Here is a 22,001-nt window from a genome sequence, read left to right as displayed (position 1 = left end):
TTTCATATTTAACAATATCGTACATCTCATAGTTTTGTTGATGAGCCATCGTCAAATTAGCTTTACATAGAGTCAACCAACTAGACAGATAGACAGACATGCTGTAAGCTGTGTATGAATGCGCTAATTGTCTGCAAGAAGAGCATTTTCATTTATATAAACAAGACTTACTAGTCAAATAGCGAGTCAGGAAAATGGCAGTTGTTATCTTAAACGCTTCTGTGTGTTTTGCATTGTCGTGTGGCTCATTGTTGCATTTCATTGTTTCTCTTGTTGTGTTGAGTTCCTCTTATAGTTGATGTGTTTCCTCGGTTTGAGTTTGTAACCTGGATTTGTTTTCTCTCAATCGTTTTATGACTTTCGAACAGCGGTATACTATTGTTGCCTTTATTTATCTGCTAAAGCCCTGACACAAACAGTCCTGCAGTAGAAGTATTTACCAGATGTTGGTTATTTGACTATAAAAGCTTATCATTGTTTTATGCAACTTCGTCTATTGTTCAATTTTTTTTAATTCAATTGAAAAAAAAGCACAAAAAAAACCCAATCATTTTTCAATGGAGGATAACTGAAAACATTTTTTTATCACATTTTTGCATGTTCTACCATTTTTTTTTTATTGTTTTTTTTACACTTTCTTTTACAATTTGAATGCAATGATTCCTTTAAACATCTATTCTCTAATGTTTAAGTTTGTTCTTGTCCTCACTTGTATCAGGAAAGGAATACATTTGAAGAAAAATCACAAACAGTCATTATTCTCGTTTGCCCAGTAGTCAACACTTCGGTGTAGACATGAATATCAATAATGTGGTCATATTTATAAATTTTTTGTTTTTCAAAATTTGAAGTTTTAGAAAAACTAAGGATTTTCTCATCCCAGGCATAGATTACCTTAGCCGTATTTGGCACAACATTTTGGAATTTTGGATCATCAATGCTCTTCAACTTTGTACCTTTTTGGCTTTATAAATATTTTGATATGAGCGTCACTGATGAGTCTTATGTAGACGAAACGCAAGTCTGGTGTACTAAATTATAATCCTGGTACCTTTGATAACTATTGTTACTTCCTAAGAACATTTCATGATGCATCATCATCATTTTTATCATCCAGTTAAGTCTGAAAGTTCACTTTTGTTCAGAAGAGAATTTTCTTTCTTAATGAAAGTATTAAAATGCTTGACTGAAAATTGACAATCTCAGAAAGATTCGTAAATGATTTTTCTTCGTTTTAATACCTGATACTATAGACACCAGAATAACTTTTTTCCACAAAAAGTATATGGAGTATCTTTCTTCTCCATTTTTTTTTTATTAAATGTTGTTCCTTAATTATCACAATTATTAGTTTAAGACATATCTGTCCTAGTTATATAACGATTAATCACACACTTGCAATTGAGTTTACATTTATTACTATTCTTTCAACAGGGAACTGCAGAAATGATTGTACAAATAAACTTTTACTAAACAAAATTTTGAACTACTAGTTATCAATAGTAAATTTCTGTCATAACTGTCATTGTGTTAAAAAGACATGCTCACTTCAAATAACAATTTATTATATACATGCATATACAATATTTTCATTTAAACTCGTTTTTGTTTTGCTGTGGTTAATATGATTATACGTTGCTCAGTTTATATTTCTAGATATGATGGTGAGCAATTTTGCTCCACACTGTGCTGACTTTGCTGTTTCAAGGAAATTCTTCACAAGATCTGTGCCTTTCTGTATCGCACTATCTGATAGTCGCCATACATCTAACATTCGTAGTGTCTGTCTGACTGCTAATGGTTGATTATTTTTTATTTCATTTATTTCATCATTTGTAAAACCAAGTTTTTTCGCCATTGATTCCCATTCACCAGCTATTGCGAATGCCATTTTCTCTAAACTATCGTTTGAAAATATCCCTGCAGTTAGAATTAATTCAAAATTAGTAAAGGATAGTCTGTATCAATAATGTTATTACAAAAATAGCTGAAAAATAGTAACATATATCAATATTTATTTAATTTAAAATTTCCGAATCTAGATCAATATAAATGAAGTTATTGTTCCTATATAGAAATTAGCGAGTATAAAAGAACGAAACATTCGTTAAGTGAACAATATGATAAATCTTGTTTCTTTTTCGTTAAGACCATCCGAGGCTAATTGTATGACATTTGAACATGCACACACAAGAGTTATCAATTTAGATAAAAGCCTGAACGATTCAGATCTTGAATTAAAGGTTCTTATGTGATGACATTATAGTTGTACCTTTCCCAGGAAGGTATGGCTTGATGAACTGATGCGCATCTGATTCCATGTTTGGATCATGATGGGACTTGATTATCTTCTCGACCTTAAAACAAAACCACAATCAAACGCACTATAGTACAAACTGACCTAAGTGGTTATCTTAATCATATAAAGACAATGAGTGTGGAAATATAAATTTAATCCATTCTTTATACTTTTCCTGAATACCTGTTTTTATTTAAGGAATGACTGTAATATTTTTTCCGTCTATGAAGAAATAACAAAAAAACCCTTGGTGCACACTGAATAACGCGGGTAGCGGGTTATTTAACAGTGTGCACCACATTTTTTTTAATGTTATTTCGAATAGACTGACAAAATATTACAGTTATTTCTAATAAAATGATTGTCTAAATGTCTTGAAAAATACATTGCTCGTTTTAAAATGGAATGGAAAAGTTAGTTTATTTAGGTTTTCAACTGAAAATATTTTCGATTTAATAAGATTTGTTTTTAATCGTTGTAAAGTGTCCCATTATGACGTTCATAATACGGTTGACAGTCAATGTAAGAAGTCGGGAAAAACGGGCATTGGTATCCAATGTACAAATTGTTAAGGAGCGGTGTTGCTCAAACACATTGATGACTAAATAAATGACAATGTTGTATATACAGCTTGTTTAATCCTAATTCAAAATGAAGTTGAATTAATTGACAAGCAACTTTGTAACCACTAACATGATGGTGGGTGGATACATGTATTTATACATGGAGTCTGAATATATCCGATAAAAATGTCGAATATTTTAACACACTTGGTAGTGAGTTGAAATGGATGTTGGTTTTTTTTTAAAATATTTTGAAATAAAAATATGTTGCATGATTGCACCAGACTTTAATTTATCCTCCTGGTTGTACTTTTGTATTTAATTATCGTAAAAAGCAGATAAAAACATATTACATTTTTTTTCTTATCAGACGTTTGCACCTCCGTGCAGATGAAATCTTCGTGGTATCAATACAAAACAAATTGTATTTTGCAGTCATTAAGGCATGCACACATGTGTATGATGAAAAACAAGAAAATGTAAATAATTTATAGTATTAGTGATAAATGAAAAAATGAAGAAATACTGAACTCCGAGGAAAATTCAAAATTAAAGTCCCGATACAATTGACAAAATCAAAAGCTCAAACACATTAAAGGAATGGATAACAACTGTCATATTTCTTGTCTTAAAAAGATTCTCGGACGCGCATGTATAGATTTAGCTCTGTTACAGACATTAGTTGTGGAAATTGAAGCTAACCTTAACAATAGACCGCTTACCTATATATCGTCGGACATTGCCGATCCAGAGCCGCTTACCCCGTCGCATCTATTGTATGGAAGACAAATTAAATCTTTCCCGTATCCGTTACATACAGATGAAACAGACTGTTATAGTGCCGATTTAACAAACAATCATGAAACTATGAATGATCAAGCAAAAAGGAGATTCCGTCTTATTGAACAATTTTTAACAAGATGGAAACATGAATATTTGACTTCATTACGAGAATTTCACCGAGTGTCTGGAAATAACAATCAAAGTGTAAAACTAGGAGATGTAGTTCAGATATATGATGATAATTCTCCACGTCCGACATGGAAACTCGGTGTAATTGAAGAACTTACTTATGGAAACGATAACCTTGTGCGATCTGCGACGGTCCGAACATCTAACTCTTAACTTAACAGACCAATTGTAAAGTTATATCCTTTGGAGATTTGTGAATCCGATTCAATTATTACCCAGACGCAAAGATATCAACGAAGAGCCAAGATAGATGCCATAGAGAAAATCAGAAAGTGTTTAAAGTGACATTTTTTCAATTATATTGAAGTGAAGTGACAGTAAATTTAAATTATTTTAATTTATATGAGACATTAATTTTTAAAAGAAATATTTCATTTCATTTATTTGTAAAACCCACGAACTTTAACGTGACGTCCTGCGGACGTCGGTAAGGAACTTTCATTGTAGCGTCATTCTTTTGTTGTTGTTACTTTATACCTGAATGTGGCTACTGCAATACAATTATACAGCTTACAACTTTTGTTTCCTTCACAATACTTGGTACAGACGTTTTGTTATGTAGAAAATGGTAGATTAAACATGGTTTAAAAGCTATCAACTCAACTTTGCCGTTCAATTTTCTACTAAAGTGGCAGAAAAAAACTAGAAAAACTTTTAAATTTCATAATCTGAGTATTCTTTGTTATGATCACTATACTAGTTTATGTAATACATTTGTAATATTTCTTTTTTTTAAATATAAAATTAAACTTTTGTCTACATAATCTTGTCACTTAAATACTGATGTATACGAATATAGACGTACTAACATAAAAAGTCATGTTTTTATTACCTTATCTGATTCTGTAGATGCATGATGATTTGCCCAATATAAAATGTAGTGTTCGCATCGCTCTCGTTGTGGTGCTGTTGTTGATTTTTTGTCAATAGTTTTACAGATGTGATGATACAGATGAGTGTCGCAGCCAGTGAGATACCCACCAAGTTTCACCCATTTTGTTGAATTAAAATTTGTGCATGTTAACTGCCAAGCGATGAACTTAGCCAATGCCTTCACTGTAAAACATTAATTGAAGAAACATATGTATTGAACGTTTTTTATGAGTCACAAACCTTTCTTTTGTTATTCATTTCTAAAGATGGTATTTAATACAAAACTCAATAGTTTTGTGTTTTACAGAAAAGAGTAAAAAGAGGATTGATGAAACATTATATTGTCGTTGATATACGATTTTGTGGTATTAAAAAGTCTCTATTCTAGTGGACCGGCATTCTACATATTTAAAAATATTTGTACTTGTTTCATAATTTAAACTCGTAATTCGTATATACATTGTAATAACGAAATCAACAAAAATTGGTACATGAAAATTTACATGAACATACCTGGAACATCAAGTGTATATGGAAAGTTGCGCACCATATCCTCCAAAGGCTAGCAGAATGATTAAAAAAAAAAACCCGGATACGTATCAATAATAATTATTGACAAATAGTACATACTAAAATTATTGTATTATCGACATATATGTTCAAAAGAAAACTACTGTTTACACCAATCAAAATCCACTGGTTCCAATGAAAATATACATAATAATCTATTTGTAAAAACTATGTAGTTAGAATTTTGTTTGATTTAAATTTTAAGTGTTTCCAATACAGCTCACAAAATCCCGTAAAGAACAATTGGTGTTATATATTATCGTTTTCTAAACATGTGTTTAGGTTGGATGATGCGACAAAAGTTTGTATGCCTTTCCATTACACAAATGCAAAACACAAGTGAAAAATGGTGCTCCTATGATATTGAAATATGTGTTCAGAAAATAACAGGTTTGATTTTGAATGCCGGTTGGATTGTTGATGCACACTGCTAAACTTTTGTTGGTGTTTATTTATTGAACTTTTAAAACCTTGTCGGAATGTAGTGAATGTGGTTGATATTACATGTGGTTCAAACTGCGTCGGGGACCGAGTGTACATAGTATATCTACTATTATACTACATGCAATCTGACCTTCGAGTTCGAACTAAGACAATAACAATCAAACCAAAAAGTAAACAAAGATTCGCAAAATCAAAGGACATTTACATCAACAGTAATAAATAATAAATATTAAACAACACGAACTCCACTAAAAACCGGGAGTGAAATCAGGTGCTCTGGAAGGGTAAGCATTTCCCGCACCGTATTCGGCACCCGGTGTGTTATTTCTTTGTTCAGTTCGGTAATGATGGAAGGTTAGTATGACTAAGGAAGAATATCAGATATGATTTCTGTGTTGACATGAATATCAACAATGTGGTCATTTTTGATAAATTTCCTGTTTATAAAACATAAAATTTTCGAAAAACTAAGGATTTTCTTATCCCAGGCATAGATTACCTTAGCCGTATTTGGCACAACTTTTTGGAATTTTGGATCCTCAATGCTCTTCAACTTTGTACTTGTTTGGTTTTATAAATGTTTTGATATGAGCGTCACTGATGAGTCTTATGAAGACGAAATGCGCGTCTGGCGTACTATATTATAATCCTGGTACCTTTGATAACTATCTGACACACTTTTGTCATAATGGCCAATCAGCTCATGATGACGACCGTAAAATTTCTTGAGTGATGACCTTTATTTGATTGATTCATAGCCCCGTCTTAGAAACTTAAGAAAGCAGTATTCCTCGTTTAGTAAAATCAACGTACTATGAGCTAGCTATAGAGTAACGTACCAATTGAGACACATATATTTCCATATGCTGGTTCCGATGGGCCCAATTGACTAGGATTATTAGTTTTCTGGTCAAAATCAGTGGTTCTCTGTGGGCTCTTCGGTTTCAAATAAAAAACTGACCGCCATGATATAACTAAGAGTGATTGAAGTTAAAAGTCTACATCCGAAATCCACCAATCAATCAATTAGTCTTAAATGAAATATTATGTACCAGAAAAGAACATATGGTGTGCAATCAAAACATAAACTTATTGATGTTCTTTTGTTTTTTACAGTAAACTTATAGGCGGCATAAAATACACATCAATCTTGACTCAGGCCCTATAACCTATTAGAGATAAGCGAAATTGACACATATCAAGACGAAAACATTTAAGCAACATGTATATTATGCTCTCTTAAAAATAATTTCAGTAAAAAGCTTCATTTATGTACAAATTTGTTGTTAAAAGCACTGATTTGCATGCAAGAAACATAGTATTAGAAAACTGAGCATACCTTTGGAACGTACACCACAAGCGACCCTGTTCTGGGTAAGGACAGACGACCCGGATGTACACTGTACTGTAGATAGCCATGGTAGTTAATGTCTGCACCTTGATCCTCACTGCTGACGACTTCTAAGTACTCAGAATATCTATTGGATTGGAGATGCTTGTAAAATTTAATCTTCAGCAGAGAACGTTTTAGACGCTTTAAATAAAGATTTGATTCGAACTTTATTTCGATCTCTTCTCCATCAACAACACCAAACTCTGCACTCTCAGCCGGTCCATCATTATAACCTATAGAATCCAAGTGTTGTAATGTGTTTTCTACATTTTCAGATTTGACACATTCAATTATGACTTCATGAGGATTTGAATGCTTTTGACGACAGATTATTGAAACATTAGTGACGCAACTCAATCCTTCAAGTATCTCAGCTGCTTTACAAACATCTTCGTTTGAAATGTTATCTGGAACAACTAGTCCTAAAAATCTGCAGAAAGAATGAACACATATGTTTTACGTTTACATTCTTCTGTTCAGGGTTTTATCTTTGTAAATAGATATATGAAGATGTAGAATGAGTGCCAACTAAAGTCACAATTAATAAAAGTAAAACTTTATAGTTCAAAGTATGGCATTCAACACGGGTCTCTGGCTCACACTGAATATCAAGCTTTAAAGGGTCCAACAAATAACTAGTGTAAAACCATTCAAATGGAAAAGCCAACGGTCTAACTTTATAAAACTAGGGGAATAAAAACTTACGAACCATATCAACAAACGACAACCACTGCACATCAAGTTTCCGACTTAGGACATTTACATCAACAGTTATAAATAATAATTAAGAAACAACACGAACTCCACTAAAAACCGGGAGTGAAATCCGGTGCTCCGGTAGGGTAAGCATTTCCTGCAACGTATACGGCACCCGTCGTGTTATTTCTTTGTTCAGTTCGGTAATGAATGAAGGTTATTATGACTGAGGAAGACTATCAATTTTTGACACACTTTTGTCACAATGGCCAATCAGCTCATGAAGACGACCGTAAAATGTCTTGAGTGATGACCCTAATTTGATTGATTCAAAGCCCTGTCTTAGGAACTTTTGAGAAAGCAGTATTCCTCGTTCAACAACATCAAGGTACTTTGAGCTACCTCTAGAGAAACATATCAATTGAGACACATATACTACATATGCTGGTGCCGCTGGGATGTTACAAATGCAGCGAGTTTAAACATTTTGATGGGCGTCAGTCTACACCAACTTGAAACAATAGTGTAACATCAAGTGTAAAACAATATTAGAAAAACAACCATAATCTTAGACAAAATACCGCCGAAGAAAATAATTTACAAAGATAAATAGAATAATTCTGTAGTATTGTATACAAAAGAATACGGAAATATATAATACAAAATAAATAATTGCGTTGTTCATAGGAAGAGAACAGAAGTGCAAAGGTATCGTCAAATCAAACACGTATCAAAGGTTGAAAATATTAAAAATAGTGGAACTAGATATATAGATAATCAAACTGTAAATGAAAAAAAAAATCACCAACAAGTCAAATAAACATAAATGTACGATTAAGAGTTCTCGCAGTTACTGAATCGTCCAAAAAACTTTTTTTTAATAATAAAGAATATAAAAAAGAAGATGTGGTATGATTGCCAATGAGACAACTCTCGACAAGAGACCAACATTCTTCAATCAAATAGGCCAACAAAAGAGGTCCAGTTTCTACCATAAACTAGCGTTTACAGTTAAAAAAAACAAATTATTTACAAAACTTTGGAAATATCAAAGTTTCAGTATTCTAACTTTCTCCTATAAACATGACTCTTTGGCAAACAGTATGTTTGACAACTGTGTCCGTTAACATAATTTGCTGTTTGATTAGCGCGAAATGTTATTTTTTTCTTGAATTTTCATCATTCTAACTGGAATTTCTAGCAAACTGCGCCATTTTTATAAAACTTGTCATTAATATTTATCTACATTCGATAAATATGATTAACAACAGTTAACTTCGAATTCTGTTCTACTTTTTCTCATATTTTCAAACAAAATATCATTATTGAGTAGACAGAATATTCAAAATTTGTGTTATATTTCAAAATTGAAAACAATTGTCCGTTCTTCATTTGTCCTTGACACTCATCGTGATTTTATGAAAATTGCACCTACGAGTATTGATGATCAAGCAAAGACAATAAAAGAGAAGATACGCTTTCGAATGAGATATCATGCTAAGTGGGAACATTAAAACGAAATGTTATGGGTAATGTTATTTGTCTTAGCCATACATCAATATCATAACCAACTGTAAAAGTATAAATATAAATGCTTGACCACTATTTCAATTACTGTTAGTTTAAAACGCACAAATAACTACCAATACCTTTGTAAGATTTTCCAGATTAATACTCCAGAAAAATAATTGATATTAATGATTATGCACTCACTGATAGTTATCATTTCCTGACGGAAGTTTTAGGAACCTTGCTTGATGTTCTGCAGATGCCTCTGTTGGTACAACCTCCCAACTTTTTCCTGAAAACTTTGAAACTACACGAATGGTACCCTCCTTCTTTTCAAAATCTGTTAAATTAGTAATGATCAGCATAACATTATATAATATGTTTCTTTATCGTTTTGTTCTTCAATTGTCTTATAAAATGTATAAAGTGTATCTCTATATTTTCAAATTTATAACTGCTCCTCTAAAAATAAAGCCTCTTCTTCATCATGTTTGTGAATGTTGTGAATTTTGAATGCGTCGTTACCGCATTAAAAGAATTGAACTCACTATACCCAACAATGGTTACCGTTTTGTGTTTGTTCACGAGGGGTTAACATTGGTCCTAAATTTTTGAGTTTCATTTTACATCGGACCAAACAATTAAAATATCATATAGAAATACTTTTGATAATACTATTAAGACAATTGATAATGTTTTTTGATAAAGTTGACATTTTAGTCAATTTTGTACAAAAGTGAACCTTGTCCTTTAATTAGTTTTTGTTTTGAGCTCATCAAAGGATTTCATTAAAGGATATATTCATAAACATTTGATGAGGATAGCTAATATATTAAAACAAATATCTAAGGTATGATTATTGCAACTTTACATAATTAGTACATTTAGTAAATTAGCCATTCATTTTTTAATAGAATTCTTGCAAATTTAATCTTTTTCGTTTGAAAATGTTGAGGGTTTACGTTCATACGACTAGTACCCATATAACGTAAAACCGGTGTAATTTTGTGTTTCCTTTTTGAAGATGTTATCCAAACGAGTTCGAGAATAGCGCTCAGTAAATCCAACGAGTACTCGATTGGAAATTCTTCACCAAGTTGAATCACTGGTTTAAACAAATATATCAGTCGTTAATTCATTTAACAAACAAAACGAATATTCAAAATATATTTTAGAAAATCTGGTATTTGTAGAACATTTAGAATCTGAACCAATTATATGACACTTGCGTTTATATAATCTTCGTTTTGAATGTGAATCTATTTTACTATAAATCGTCATACCTGGATCAAAGTCACATGCAAAATTGTCCTCGAAGTCGGTGTTTTCAGTTTTTCTAGACAGCTTGACTTGATTTTTTACAGAATTTAATTTATGTGACACATTTGGCTGGGAAGAAATCATTTCGACTAAAAATTTATCGAAGTCAACATCAGAATCGTGCAAATGACGAAGTATTAAGCGATTCTTGTCCCCATCTGTCTCTTTTGTCTGCAAATTGAAAAATCATTAACAATTTTACACATAAAATATTATGAACTAGTATACCTTACAGATTACTTAAACCATACGGCCAGAGTTTATTTCTTTGGCAAGTTTTGGTGTTGATTTCTTTCGTCAAATCCTTACATGTCTCCTATATATTAATAAAACACTTTATGAGAACGACTTAGTATTGAATTATTACTTTTCATGATCAATTCTATGATTATAACTACATGTATTAAAACAGATTCTGCTTAATTTACGGAACCCCTGAAGCCCGCATTTTCGTTTGGTATTTTTCTTGTGTATTGTATTGTAAATTATTTGTTTTTTTACATTTTTCCTTTCGGCAATGATATTATTTTTTTGTTTAGATTATCCTTTAGATATTAACTGGCTCTTGTTTTTGTTTCTGTTTTTTTTATATACCAAATAGTAAACGTCTACACTCTTGTTGAGTAAACAGTTATTCATACTGTATTGCCGTATGTTATACATATTTTAACAAACCTTCAGGACTTCCATGAATTGACTACCAAAGACATCGTTGAATTGCAATGCATTTTCGTCAGGGTTTAGATTGTTGACAAACCATCTGCTACATCTGTTAAGAGTCTCTTGGTTAACGGACTGTTTATTACGTATTTGTTTGTCAACTAGATAATAAAGAAAGATTTGTTACTTTCCGTATATTGTTTCTGTAGACATTCATATCTTAAAATAACTCACAGTTATCAAAAGTACCAGGATTATAATTTTATACGCCAGACGCGCAGTTCGTCTACATAAGACTCATCAGTGACGCTCAGGTCAAAATAGTAAAAAAACCAAACAAATACAAAGTTGAAGAGCATTGAGGACCCAAAATTCCCAAAAGTTATGCCAAATACGGCTAAGGTAATCTACTCCTAGGGTAAGAAAATCCTTAGTTTTTCGAAAAATTCAAAAGTTTTGTAAACAGAAAATTTATAAAAATGACGATATACTTGATATTCATGTCAACACCGAAGTGCTGACTACTGGGCTGGTGATACCCTCGGGGACGAAACGTCCACCAGCAGTGGCATCGACCCAGTGGTGTAAATAGTTATCAAAAGTACCAGGATTATAATTTTATACGCCAGACGCGCGTTTCGTCTACATAAGTCTCATCAGTGACGCTCAGATAAAAAAAGTTAAAAAGCCAAACAAATACAAAGTTGAAGAGCATTGAGGACCCAAAATTCCCAAAAGTTGTGCCAAATAAGGCTAAGGTAATCTACTCCTGGGGTAAGAAAATCCTTAGTTTTTCGAAAAATTCAAAAGTTTTGTAAACAGAAAATTTATAAAAATGACCATATACTTGATATTCATGTCAACACCGAAGTGCTGACTACTGGGCTGGTGATACCCTCGGGGACGAAACGTCCACCAGCAGTGGCATCGACCCAGTGGTGTAAATAGTTATCAAAAGTACCTGGATTATAATTTTATACGCCAGACGCGCGTTTCGTCTACGTAAGTCTCATCAGTGACGCTCAGATCAAAAAAGTTAAAAAGCCAAACAAATACAAAGTTGAAGAGCATTGAGGACCCGAAATTCCCAAAAGTTGTGCCAAACACGGCTAAGGTAATCTACTCCTGGGGTAAGAAAATCCTTAGTTTTTCGAAAAATTCAAAAGTTTTGTAAACAGAAAATTTATAAAATTGACCATATTATTGATATTCATGTCAACACCGAAGTGCTGACTACTGGGCTGGTGATACCCTCGGGTGTGGAAGAAAAAGAAGAAAAACAAAACATATTGGAGCATGCATTTTAAATAAACACTGTACCACTTACCAACACATCCAAAATCATACATCGCCAAATCAGAATCTCTTTTGGTTGAATTTTCGCATGCTATATCTATATAAGAACCAGCTGTTTTTATATTTTCTAACTCCCTGTGGTTCTCTGATGCCTTTTTGATGTCTGCATGAGTCCATAGCACTGCCTTGAAATACAAAATACACTTAATTAAGCTAGTATCATTTAATGAACCATAGTACAAATCATAACTTTGGGTGTAAAATACCAATACAAGAACGTTGCAAGTTTTACATCATGAATTGATTCTTTGTTTAAGATTATATTTAGAAATATTTTCAAAACCATATCCATTTGTAAAACAAAAAAACAGAATCGCCTGAGTTTAAACTCTTTGGTAACCTTTATTCGACAAACATGTGTTAGTACATTGAGTAATTGAACAGCTCGGAAACAACTGCAGTTACTGGAAAGAATACAGAAAAGTTCTGTTTTATGTATAATGTCCTTATTATTCGATCGTATGTAGTCTCATCTATATCAAATAACTCAACAAAGATAAATATCAGGATTTAGATTTTGAAGACAACCGATCATTTAAACGACAAATAAACCCCGCTCGGTTAAAATAAGGTTGAAATTACAAATAACGTACGTAGTTTGAAGAGCAACGAGGGCAGTCAAATTTGACAAAGAGAAACAAGGTTATCACAAAAAAAGTAATTATAAATCATGCACTAGACCTGGTATAGATTTTTCATCATCTAAATCAAGCATCGACGATGTGATGGGTGGGTCGTCATCAGAATGATTTTTTTAGCCATTTCCTGTGTGTTTGCATATCTTATTTTACAGGATTAAATCTTAAATATGTTTTTGCTTATACAAAAGATGCCCTAGCTATCTAGGCATTCCTTTGTGACTTTGATATACTTCTCCTACTTACTGGTACCTTTTGTAAGCTATGCTGATTCTTTTGTTTTTTGTCTATTTCTTGTTTTGTCATGCCGGAGTCGAAATATGTCTAAGGAACATTCAAACTCATCACTCGAAATTAATTGTCAACACCATGGTTAAAAAAAAGACTGACCGATAAAAACAGTACACAAAATACAGCATAGGAAATTAAAGATTGACCAACACGAACCAAACACCAAAAACTGGAAGTAACCTCGGGTGTTCCGGAAGTATTAGCAGATCATGCTCCATATCAAGACATTTATTCACGTATCAATCATTGAAGTATCGGAGTTCTCCCATCAATGTAATGTTTTAAAATTGTGTTCTATTGTTTTATTATTTATTATTTGTATGTACTATGATTATGTTACCTTTGTCGCAATAGTAGTTTTCCCACCAAACGCTCCCTGTGGAAACTTTATTTTGATATTTCTATCAAATGCTGGTTCTAAAACTGTCCCTTCTACATCGACCTCTATTTCATGACGTTTATGTCTCGCAACAGCAACGCACTGGATCTTATCCATTTGGTTAGTGGGTATTTCTACTCCAACAAAGGATACACCCTAGGTATTACATTAACATACAGATTAAATATATGAAAGGCTAAGTTATAAAATATATACAAAAAAAAATAACTATGGTTAATCGGTAGGTAGACACTTCTTTATAGTGCTATATGGAGTGCCATATTTGGTTTACTGAATGTTTTATAGAACACGTAGAAGCAGACAACACTAGAAAACCTTTAATCGCATCTGTTTTCTTTCATTTTGGCTTTAACTTTTTTGTTTTTGTTTTTGTTTACAACCTATCTTTGTTTTTAAAACAATTGTGATTCCAAGTATTTAGCCACAATTTCAGCATCGGAGAGACACTTATTTTCAAAGAGTGCATTTGGCGCTGAAAATTGGTACCGTTGATGCTATTCAAGAACCTTTAAAAAAAATGTATTGGGGAGAAAAACAACCAACATTGTGTCGTGTAATTGCTGTCCAATTGGGTTTGCTTTCAACATTAAATATTGCTATTTTGTTCTTAGAACTAAATCCCGAAATTTTGTTTATCTTATGTAAATGTTCTTTTCACAAGTCTGTATCATCTACCTTGTATCGCGTATCCCGTATCGCATAGCAAAACCCGTATAGCATACCGCGTATCGCACCCCTTCTGAAAAATCTGGAAATTGTTTCTGGAACTTTTCAGTTGTTATCCACTTTACATTTCAGAAGAGACCAATGATTTTGATCCTCTTTATGATGACAAAGGAACACATGTGTCCATAATATAGTTTATGTCACCCCTTATCCATAACATCATCTTTCAAAAAAACACCAAAAATTATATTCTTATATATTAAGTAGTCTTTTCGAGGCTTCAATAGGTATCCAATGTTACGTCATCAGGGCATGACGTGAATATCGAACAATGTCATAGTGAGACATATGACGTCCAGATACCGTATCACTTTACATGATACTAAATTGAACCCCCATTTAATAATCGCCAGCAAGAAGACTAAGCAGAAGTCTATCATGGGACGACTATCTAGTTGTAAGGGTGCTGATGAATATATTAATATTTCAACATAAAGGTTGCCAGATTATTTGTGTTCACTCAAGCTTGACCCATAATATTCGTTTTCTGCTTCCCCCCCCCCAAAAAAAAGACACAAAATCATTTCTTCTTCGTCACCCCTCAGCATCAGCTTTTTACACCCTAACGTAATTTATCTTTTATGAGACAAATCATCTTTCTATAAGATACACATAAAACGTCAAACAAATAGAGCAGTCAAAGTTATAGAAGTTTCGTTATCAATATGAAAATATAATATCATTATATTCGAGGGTGGATTCAAGAATATAGAGGTATTGAAAAAATGAGGATACAGTGTCAAAAAGGTGTCGTACGTTCACTGCGTATACCGTAAATAAATTCTTTCTGGACATTCTTTTTAAATTTGATACCTATGTAAATGGATATAAAAAATGCATCTTGGATATTTGTTTTTACGTATGATAAGACAAGATACTAAAATGGGGCCTGAATATTTATTTCTAAAATCTGACATGATCCCACCTCCAAATCAATTGATTGTCCTCTTATATATAATGTATCTGAGTTATGATAAACAGATCAATATATATAGGAAGATGTGGTATGATTGCCATCCAAATAAACCATTATAGGTTAAAGTATGGTCTTCAACACGGACATATGACTCACACCGTGTTAAACCGTGTTAAACCATTCAAACAGGTCTAATTTATATAAAAACTAGAAAGGAGAAACACTTACGAGCTAAATCAACAAACAACAATCACTGAACATCGGGTTCCTGACTTACGACAGGTGCAAAAGAAATGCAGTGGGGTTAAACGTTTACATAGGCACAAACGTTCGTCCATCAACTTAAATAGTGTACCATAACAATATAAACTCAATCTAAAGACATTTCAAGCAAAAAAGTGAATATACACTGACGGAAAAAATTTGGCCTATGACACAATGCATATGTTAATACAAAATCAATAAAATAAGGAGTGAGATGATAGCTTCTATCAGAACCATAACCCTGAAAAAATGTCGCTAAATAAAGAAAAACGTACACAGATAAATAAAAATAATCTCATGCGATACACAATTAAGCATTAATATTCTTATGTATTGTAAGGCTATTGTTAAGCATACGGCAATAAATTATTCATACCTATCGATATAATGAAGACTGTCAACAGTTCTGAACTGTATGTTTATTTACTTTCTTCAATTTGCTTAATTAGTACAAAACACATAACAAAAAATGAGTACACACTTTTAAAATCAGATGGTTTTTTTTAAAACTTATTTAAGATACCAGTCTTATAAAATGGTACCGAGATATGTGTGTTGTCTACATTGGACTCATCAAGGCACTCACATTAAAACAGTTGACATCAAATTCAAATGAGAAAGTGATATAACTCTATCGAACAACGTTTCACCAAGCAAATAACATGAATGATGGGACTTCTCATATAAAACATGAAATGGGTACTGCCTTTGTAGAATACTTGCTTCGAGCCATCATGAAAATATAAAAGGGTGACAATGTAAACTACAACAATGTTATTTGTACATATCGACAAATGCATTGCGTTCATTAAACTTGAAAATAACCCCTATATTAAAACTAATGTTTTGACCAAAAAGTTCAAAGCTTTAAAAAAAAAAACCCAAACCAAATAGCTATTTGGAATGGTAAAAATTTAACCCGTTTTAGAATTTTCCTTCAATGTACATATTGCATTTACAACACCAAAAAGAAAACACGTTGTTTCACTTACTTGTATTTTTGATAGTTGAATATCTGGAAGTGTTTTTCCCAATCTCCATTTTTGACCTTTAATTGATAGCTTCAGTGTAGGTAATAGGCTCTGATCATGTGATACTATGGGCACATACACGCGCATTGGCAACTTAAATGTATGAAAACATATTTATTTCTCATTAGCACGTATAACAATAATTCTTTTATAAGTTGTTTGTTGTTTTTTTGTTTTTGTTCGTTTTTTGGTAAAAAATGTATTCATAAAATTTAAACAATTTTTTTTTTGGCAAAATATACATACAAAGAAAGATGTAAATGTTATATAGACAGAATAACATATGTTTAAACAACCTCTAAATAATAATCAGAATTTATATGAAGATCTACATTTCCCAGTATACTATAACCATCATTGTTTATATATTTTCCAGACCATATGAGTAATTGGGCCATACACGTATGGTCATAATCATATGAATATATGATGATATAGTCTGGGTAAATAATACGACAAACCTTAAACAACAATTGCTCCAGACATAGCCCTTCTAGTCGTCATATATAGTTATGAGTTTCTAAAAACAAAATTGTGGCATAGATAATAATTTGGTATCATTGTAACAGGATTTTGGAAATAAAATGAGTTTTGCTCAAAAGTTAAAATGATGGTAGATGCATTTTTGTATGTTCATTATTAATTTGTCCTTATGAAAGACAATGTGTTGACTCCCAACATAACTAAATTAACTATTTAGCAAGAAGTAAACTGTGTTTAATTTGCAATAGGAGCATAATGAAATCCCTATATTCTTAAAATTAAGTTAAAAGTTCTTTAACATTAAAAATCATGTTTAGGTATTCAATTCATTCATGATCATTTTAAATAAGAATTGAATGCTTCTTTTTGTAACTTTATTGGGGTGTAAAAGCGTTCACTGAAGTACATTTTGTACAACCCTATGAAGTTACAAACAGAAGCATCAATACTTATAATTACATTTTTTAAGCTAGGATAATGAAAACACGAATTTTATATTTTTTTTGATTTAATTCACCTGTGCACTTTATTGTGGGACCTCGTGTTATCATGAATGATAAGTTATATTAAGTAATGCCATTGCTAAAGGAATAACACGTGATGTGCAATGAGCCAATCAGAATAACGTATTCTGATGAAACATACATCTAATGTAATTATTATGATTTACAATTACAGTAGTTTATACAAGCTGTCCCTCTATTATGTAGAAACAACAATCATTGTAAGATCATATAAATACGAGTATGTTTTAGTTAGATTTCAACATGTACATTAATTTCTCATTGAATACTCGAAATTCAACCAATTGACATATTTCTTTTAAACGAAATGACTTCAGTCAGTGTATAATGAATATGCTCATTGTCTTCTAGCTATATATAGAGTGATTGTATACCATTCCAGTAAAAAAAAGGTTGGTTTAGAATAAGATCATAACTTGTACGATTTATACTGCATTTCATATAAAATATCCAACAGTAAAACCGAATCTAATTGAATTTAAGTTAAATCATTGTCATCAGCTTTTCCAGCATGCAGAAAACCATTATCATTTACCTCAAACATCATTTCGCCTTTCTTGGATTGTATTGTGATAACAGATGATAATAATTGTTCGTCATTGGTTTCCAAACATTTATCTAGATCTTCTACAGCATCTGAGCATTGGCAATCAAAATCAGTCTCCTGCGTTCCATTTGGCATTGTAAAAATAACACAGCAGATATCCTGACTGAACTTGTTTTGTCGTGTATTGTAATATCTAAATAAATGGACAAATTGTTTATATCATCAATATTGAAAATAACAAAATATAAGCACACACAGTTATTGAAATAAGATAGCATCTATTATATATACTAGAACAACCCGTGATATCGCGGGTCCATGACTGAATTTAAGTATATAACTATGCGTAAACCTTATTTTAGTATTGGTATTGTCATCTGATAAAATCATGCCGATTATAAGATGTACAGTTTTATCTTGGCTTTCAAAATCTTTCTGTACCCGTCGACCTGGAACTTATCAATTATTGGTAATATTATTTTTTTGGAAACAAAAGGTCCTGGAATGGAGTATGTTTTAATCAACAGCATTGTCCTATATAAAAATGATTAAATTTAGTAGTGTCAACCCTGTGATTATGACCCGTGTAAATAGCAAAATCCTAAATACACAATTTGGTGGTTCGCCTGTCAGATGCGGAACGTACATATAAGGTAATAGGTAACAGGTGAATATACTATTGGTAGCGGTATCGGATTCGACCCGAAACTTGTTAATTATTGGCAATAGCAATTATTTGGAAAGCAAAAGGGTCTAGAGCGGTGTAATTTTAAACCAATACCATTGTCCTATATCAGCTATGTAAAGTATAAATAACGGTGCATTTTCTGACGGATTCTACATGGGATTTGCCTATTTTGCATTTTAGCCAGAAAAAAACGTACGGTGACCCTATCTTTTCTTTTGATATTCTCAAATCATTGTCTGGAAGCTATCTTTTCCTAATTTATTTTACAATTCTATCATTTTGTTTATTTTCTAATCACAAAATGGTTTTTTCCTGTATAATCTATACAAAATGCGTCATTTTGTCGCAACCGGAAGCTTGCGAAAATGCGCGGTGATCTATCTTTTTTATTATTTTTTTGAACATATATCAATACATACTAAGTTTTGGCAAAGTATGAACAAATTCTATCATTTTTATTTTAGACTCCCATACCACCTTAAGAAAATATTCAGAAAACTGATTAGTCAATTAAAAAAACCTTCATATTAAATGAAACAAAAATAGGAAAATTTACATGAACGGTGGCCAGTTTTTCCAATCCCTCTTTTTCTGTTCTTCCTCTTGTATTCTTCGTTTTTCTTCAGCTTTTCGTTCTTCTTGTTGTTTTAATAGCCTTTTCGCTTCTTCCTGTTCTCTCTTCCTATGTTCTTCCTCTTGTATTCTTCGTTTCTCTCGAGCTTCTCGTTCTTCCTTTTGTTTTAATAACTTTTTCGCTTCTTCCTGTTCTCTCTTTTTCTGTTCTTCCTCTTGTTTTCTTTGTTTTTCCTCAGCTTCTCTTTCTTCTTGTTCTTTTTTTCGTTTTTTGGCTGCGTCTTGTTCTCTCTTCCTCTGTTCTGCCTCTTCTTTTCTTCGTTTCTCCTTAGCCTCTCGTTCTTTTTGCTCTTTTATTTGTTTTTCATCCTGTTCTCTTTTCATCTGTTCTTCCTGTTCTCTTTTCATCTGTTCTTCCTGTTCTCTTTTCTTCTCTTCTTCCTCTTGTTTTTTCATTCGTTCTGCTTCTTCATTTTCCCTTTCAGTTCTTTCATATGTTTCTTCTTCTTCCCTTTTTCTTTTTTTCTTTTCTATTAATGTGTTTAAGCCATCACGCCAATGGTGCAGTTGACTAGTAAAATCGGTTATTTCTGTTTTGGACAAAGCTGCGTTACTTTCAAGCTTCAAAAAGAGTACTTCGGTATGTGCTGTAAACTCCATCAGTACATGTTGTTGTTTTGCAAGTCTCTGCAAAGTCTGAACTTGTTCTAGTTTTTTCATATCAGTATACTTCCTATTAGATGTAAATAATGCAAAACTAGGAAACATTTCTCATGAGCAATCATAAAGGTATACGTTACAGTCGAAGGTGAATTTGTTGTTTTGAAAGACAGACGAAAAGGAATAGCTGCTTAACGTCAAGCAGTTAATTAAATGCATATATATTAAGCAACTGACGGAGTAAAGCAGGATTTTCAATATGCTAGTTTAAAGGTTATATTCCACAGGAAGACATATCACGCCATATTTTTTCTGATACTTGAACAAAAAAGTTTATTTCTTATCCGAAATGCCGTGTGGAGACCGGAAAAGCAGTAAAAAAAAAAAAATTCCTTACATTTAGATTGATCTTGGAAGGAAATCACACTCAAAATACCCAACTCTAATTATGATCACGCTGCGAAAATATCTTTATAATGATCGTTTACTAGATCCTTAGATACATAAGTTAAAGCCCATATACATAATTTTGCGATGTTACTCTGACGTCATCAACGTTTTTTCATGATTTACACCGGTTTAAAATGGAATTAAGAATTAAATTATAAGAAATGTCTGATATTCTGTCATAAAATATTGTTCTATTATATGTCATTATGATATATTTCTATTATGAATTAGAAAATACGCTGAACCAATAACGTCAAAATTATTCAATTGCGTAATGGAATGAACTATGTGTGGATTCTTATAAATTCTATATAACTTTTGGACTATCTTAAATCATGTAAATCTCGGTCTATTTCTGAAATTAATTCTTACATACTTTTGATTTTTTAACCCTGTATGCTTACATTGTCCATGGGAAATTTTAAAATTGTTTGTTTATACATTAACAGACAGATATATGTAACGTAAACAATTTTCTGACGTCAAGCACACGAATCAATGAACGTGATGAATGTGTTTGTAGAGAGATGTTTTTGTGTTCTTTTAAATTGTTCCTTTTAAAATTGTTACACGATGATGACTGTTTTACTTATATTTTGACTATTTTATTTATTATGTCTGTTTAGTTCACGCATCATTATAAATATAACGGAATTTGATGAGACTGTTATCAAAGTGAAAAGTTTAGCGCTTTGAAACCAAGTTTAATCCACAATTTTCTACATTTGAAAATGCCTGTACCAAGTCAGGAATATGACAGTTCTTCTCCATTCGTTTTTGATGTGTTTTGTCATTTGATTTTACCATGTGATTATAGACTCCTCGATTAGATTTTCCCTGAGTTAAGTATTTTTGTAATTCTACATTTTTAGAAATAACATTAAAAATGTGGTGCACACTTTAAAATAATCCGCTACGCGGGTTATTCAGTGTGCAACACATTTTTTTGTTATTTCTAGAAAAGAAATTTATTTCTTCATAGACAGAAAAAATGTTACAGTCATTCCTTAATTATCATAAACAACACAGTCACGCCACCAAAATATACAATAACACATGAGAGTGGTGGTAGGGGTAGATGTAGAGGCAGAGGAAGATTTGATAGTAACGAATCCTGATCCAGCAGAGATGTCAGATCTATTGCTGGTCCATCAA

The 22,001-nt window shown here is 32.1% G+C and overlaps 1 protein-coding gene across 1 annotated transcript in view; it reads right to left on the bottom strand.

Moving 5' to 3' along the window:
* Positions 1-1,426: 1,426 nt before the first annotated feature.
* Positions 1,427-22,001, bottom strand: part of LOC143080255 (uncharacterized) — a 34,320-nt gene continuing 13,745 nt past the window's right edge. Inside the window, exons 3-15 of the mRNA XM_076255995.1 lie at positions 19,720-20,469; positions 18,464-18,668; positions 16,883-17,014; positions 13,925-14,119; positions 12,627-12,780; positions 11,315-11,460; positions 10,603-10,810; positions 9,524-9,659; positions 7,061-7,544; positions 5,221-5,269; positions 4,667-4,890; positions 2,273-2,357; positions 1,427-1,920 (exon numbers count right to left, since the gene is read on the bottom strand). Coding sequence (XP_076112110.1) covers positions 1,640-1,920; positions 2,273-2,357; positions 4,667-4,890; positions 5,221-5,269; positions 7,061-7,544; positions 9,524-9,659; positions 10,603-10,810; positions 11,315-11,460; positions 12,627-12,780; positions 13,925-14,119; positions 16,883-17,014; positions 18,464-18,668; positions 19,720-20,469 — 3,049 coding nt within the window. The 3' untranslated portion in view covers positions 1,427-1,639. The remainder of the gene's footprint in view (positions 1,921-2,272; positions 2,358-4,666; positions 4,891-5,220; positions 5,270-7,060; positions 7,545-9,523; positions 9,660-10,602; positions 10,811-11,314; positions 11,461-12,626; positions 12,781-13,924; positions 14,120-16,882; positions 17,015-18,463; positions 18,669-19,719; positions 20,470-22,001) is intronic.

The sequence above is a fragment of the Mytilus galloprovincialis genome, chromosome 6, assembly GCF_965363235.1.
Source record: "Mytilus galloprovincialis chromosome 6, xbMytGall1.hap1.1, whole genome shotgun sequence".
NCBI classification, from domain to species: Eukaryota; Metazoa; Mollusca; class Bivalvia; order Mytilida; family Mytilidae; genus Mytilus; species Mytilus galloprovincialis.
Note: the sequence above shows the minus strand (reverse complement) of the source record. Positions and strands in the feature narration are given on the sequence as shown.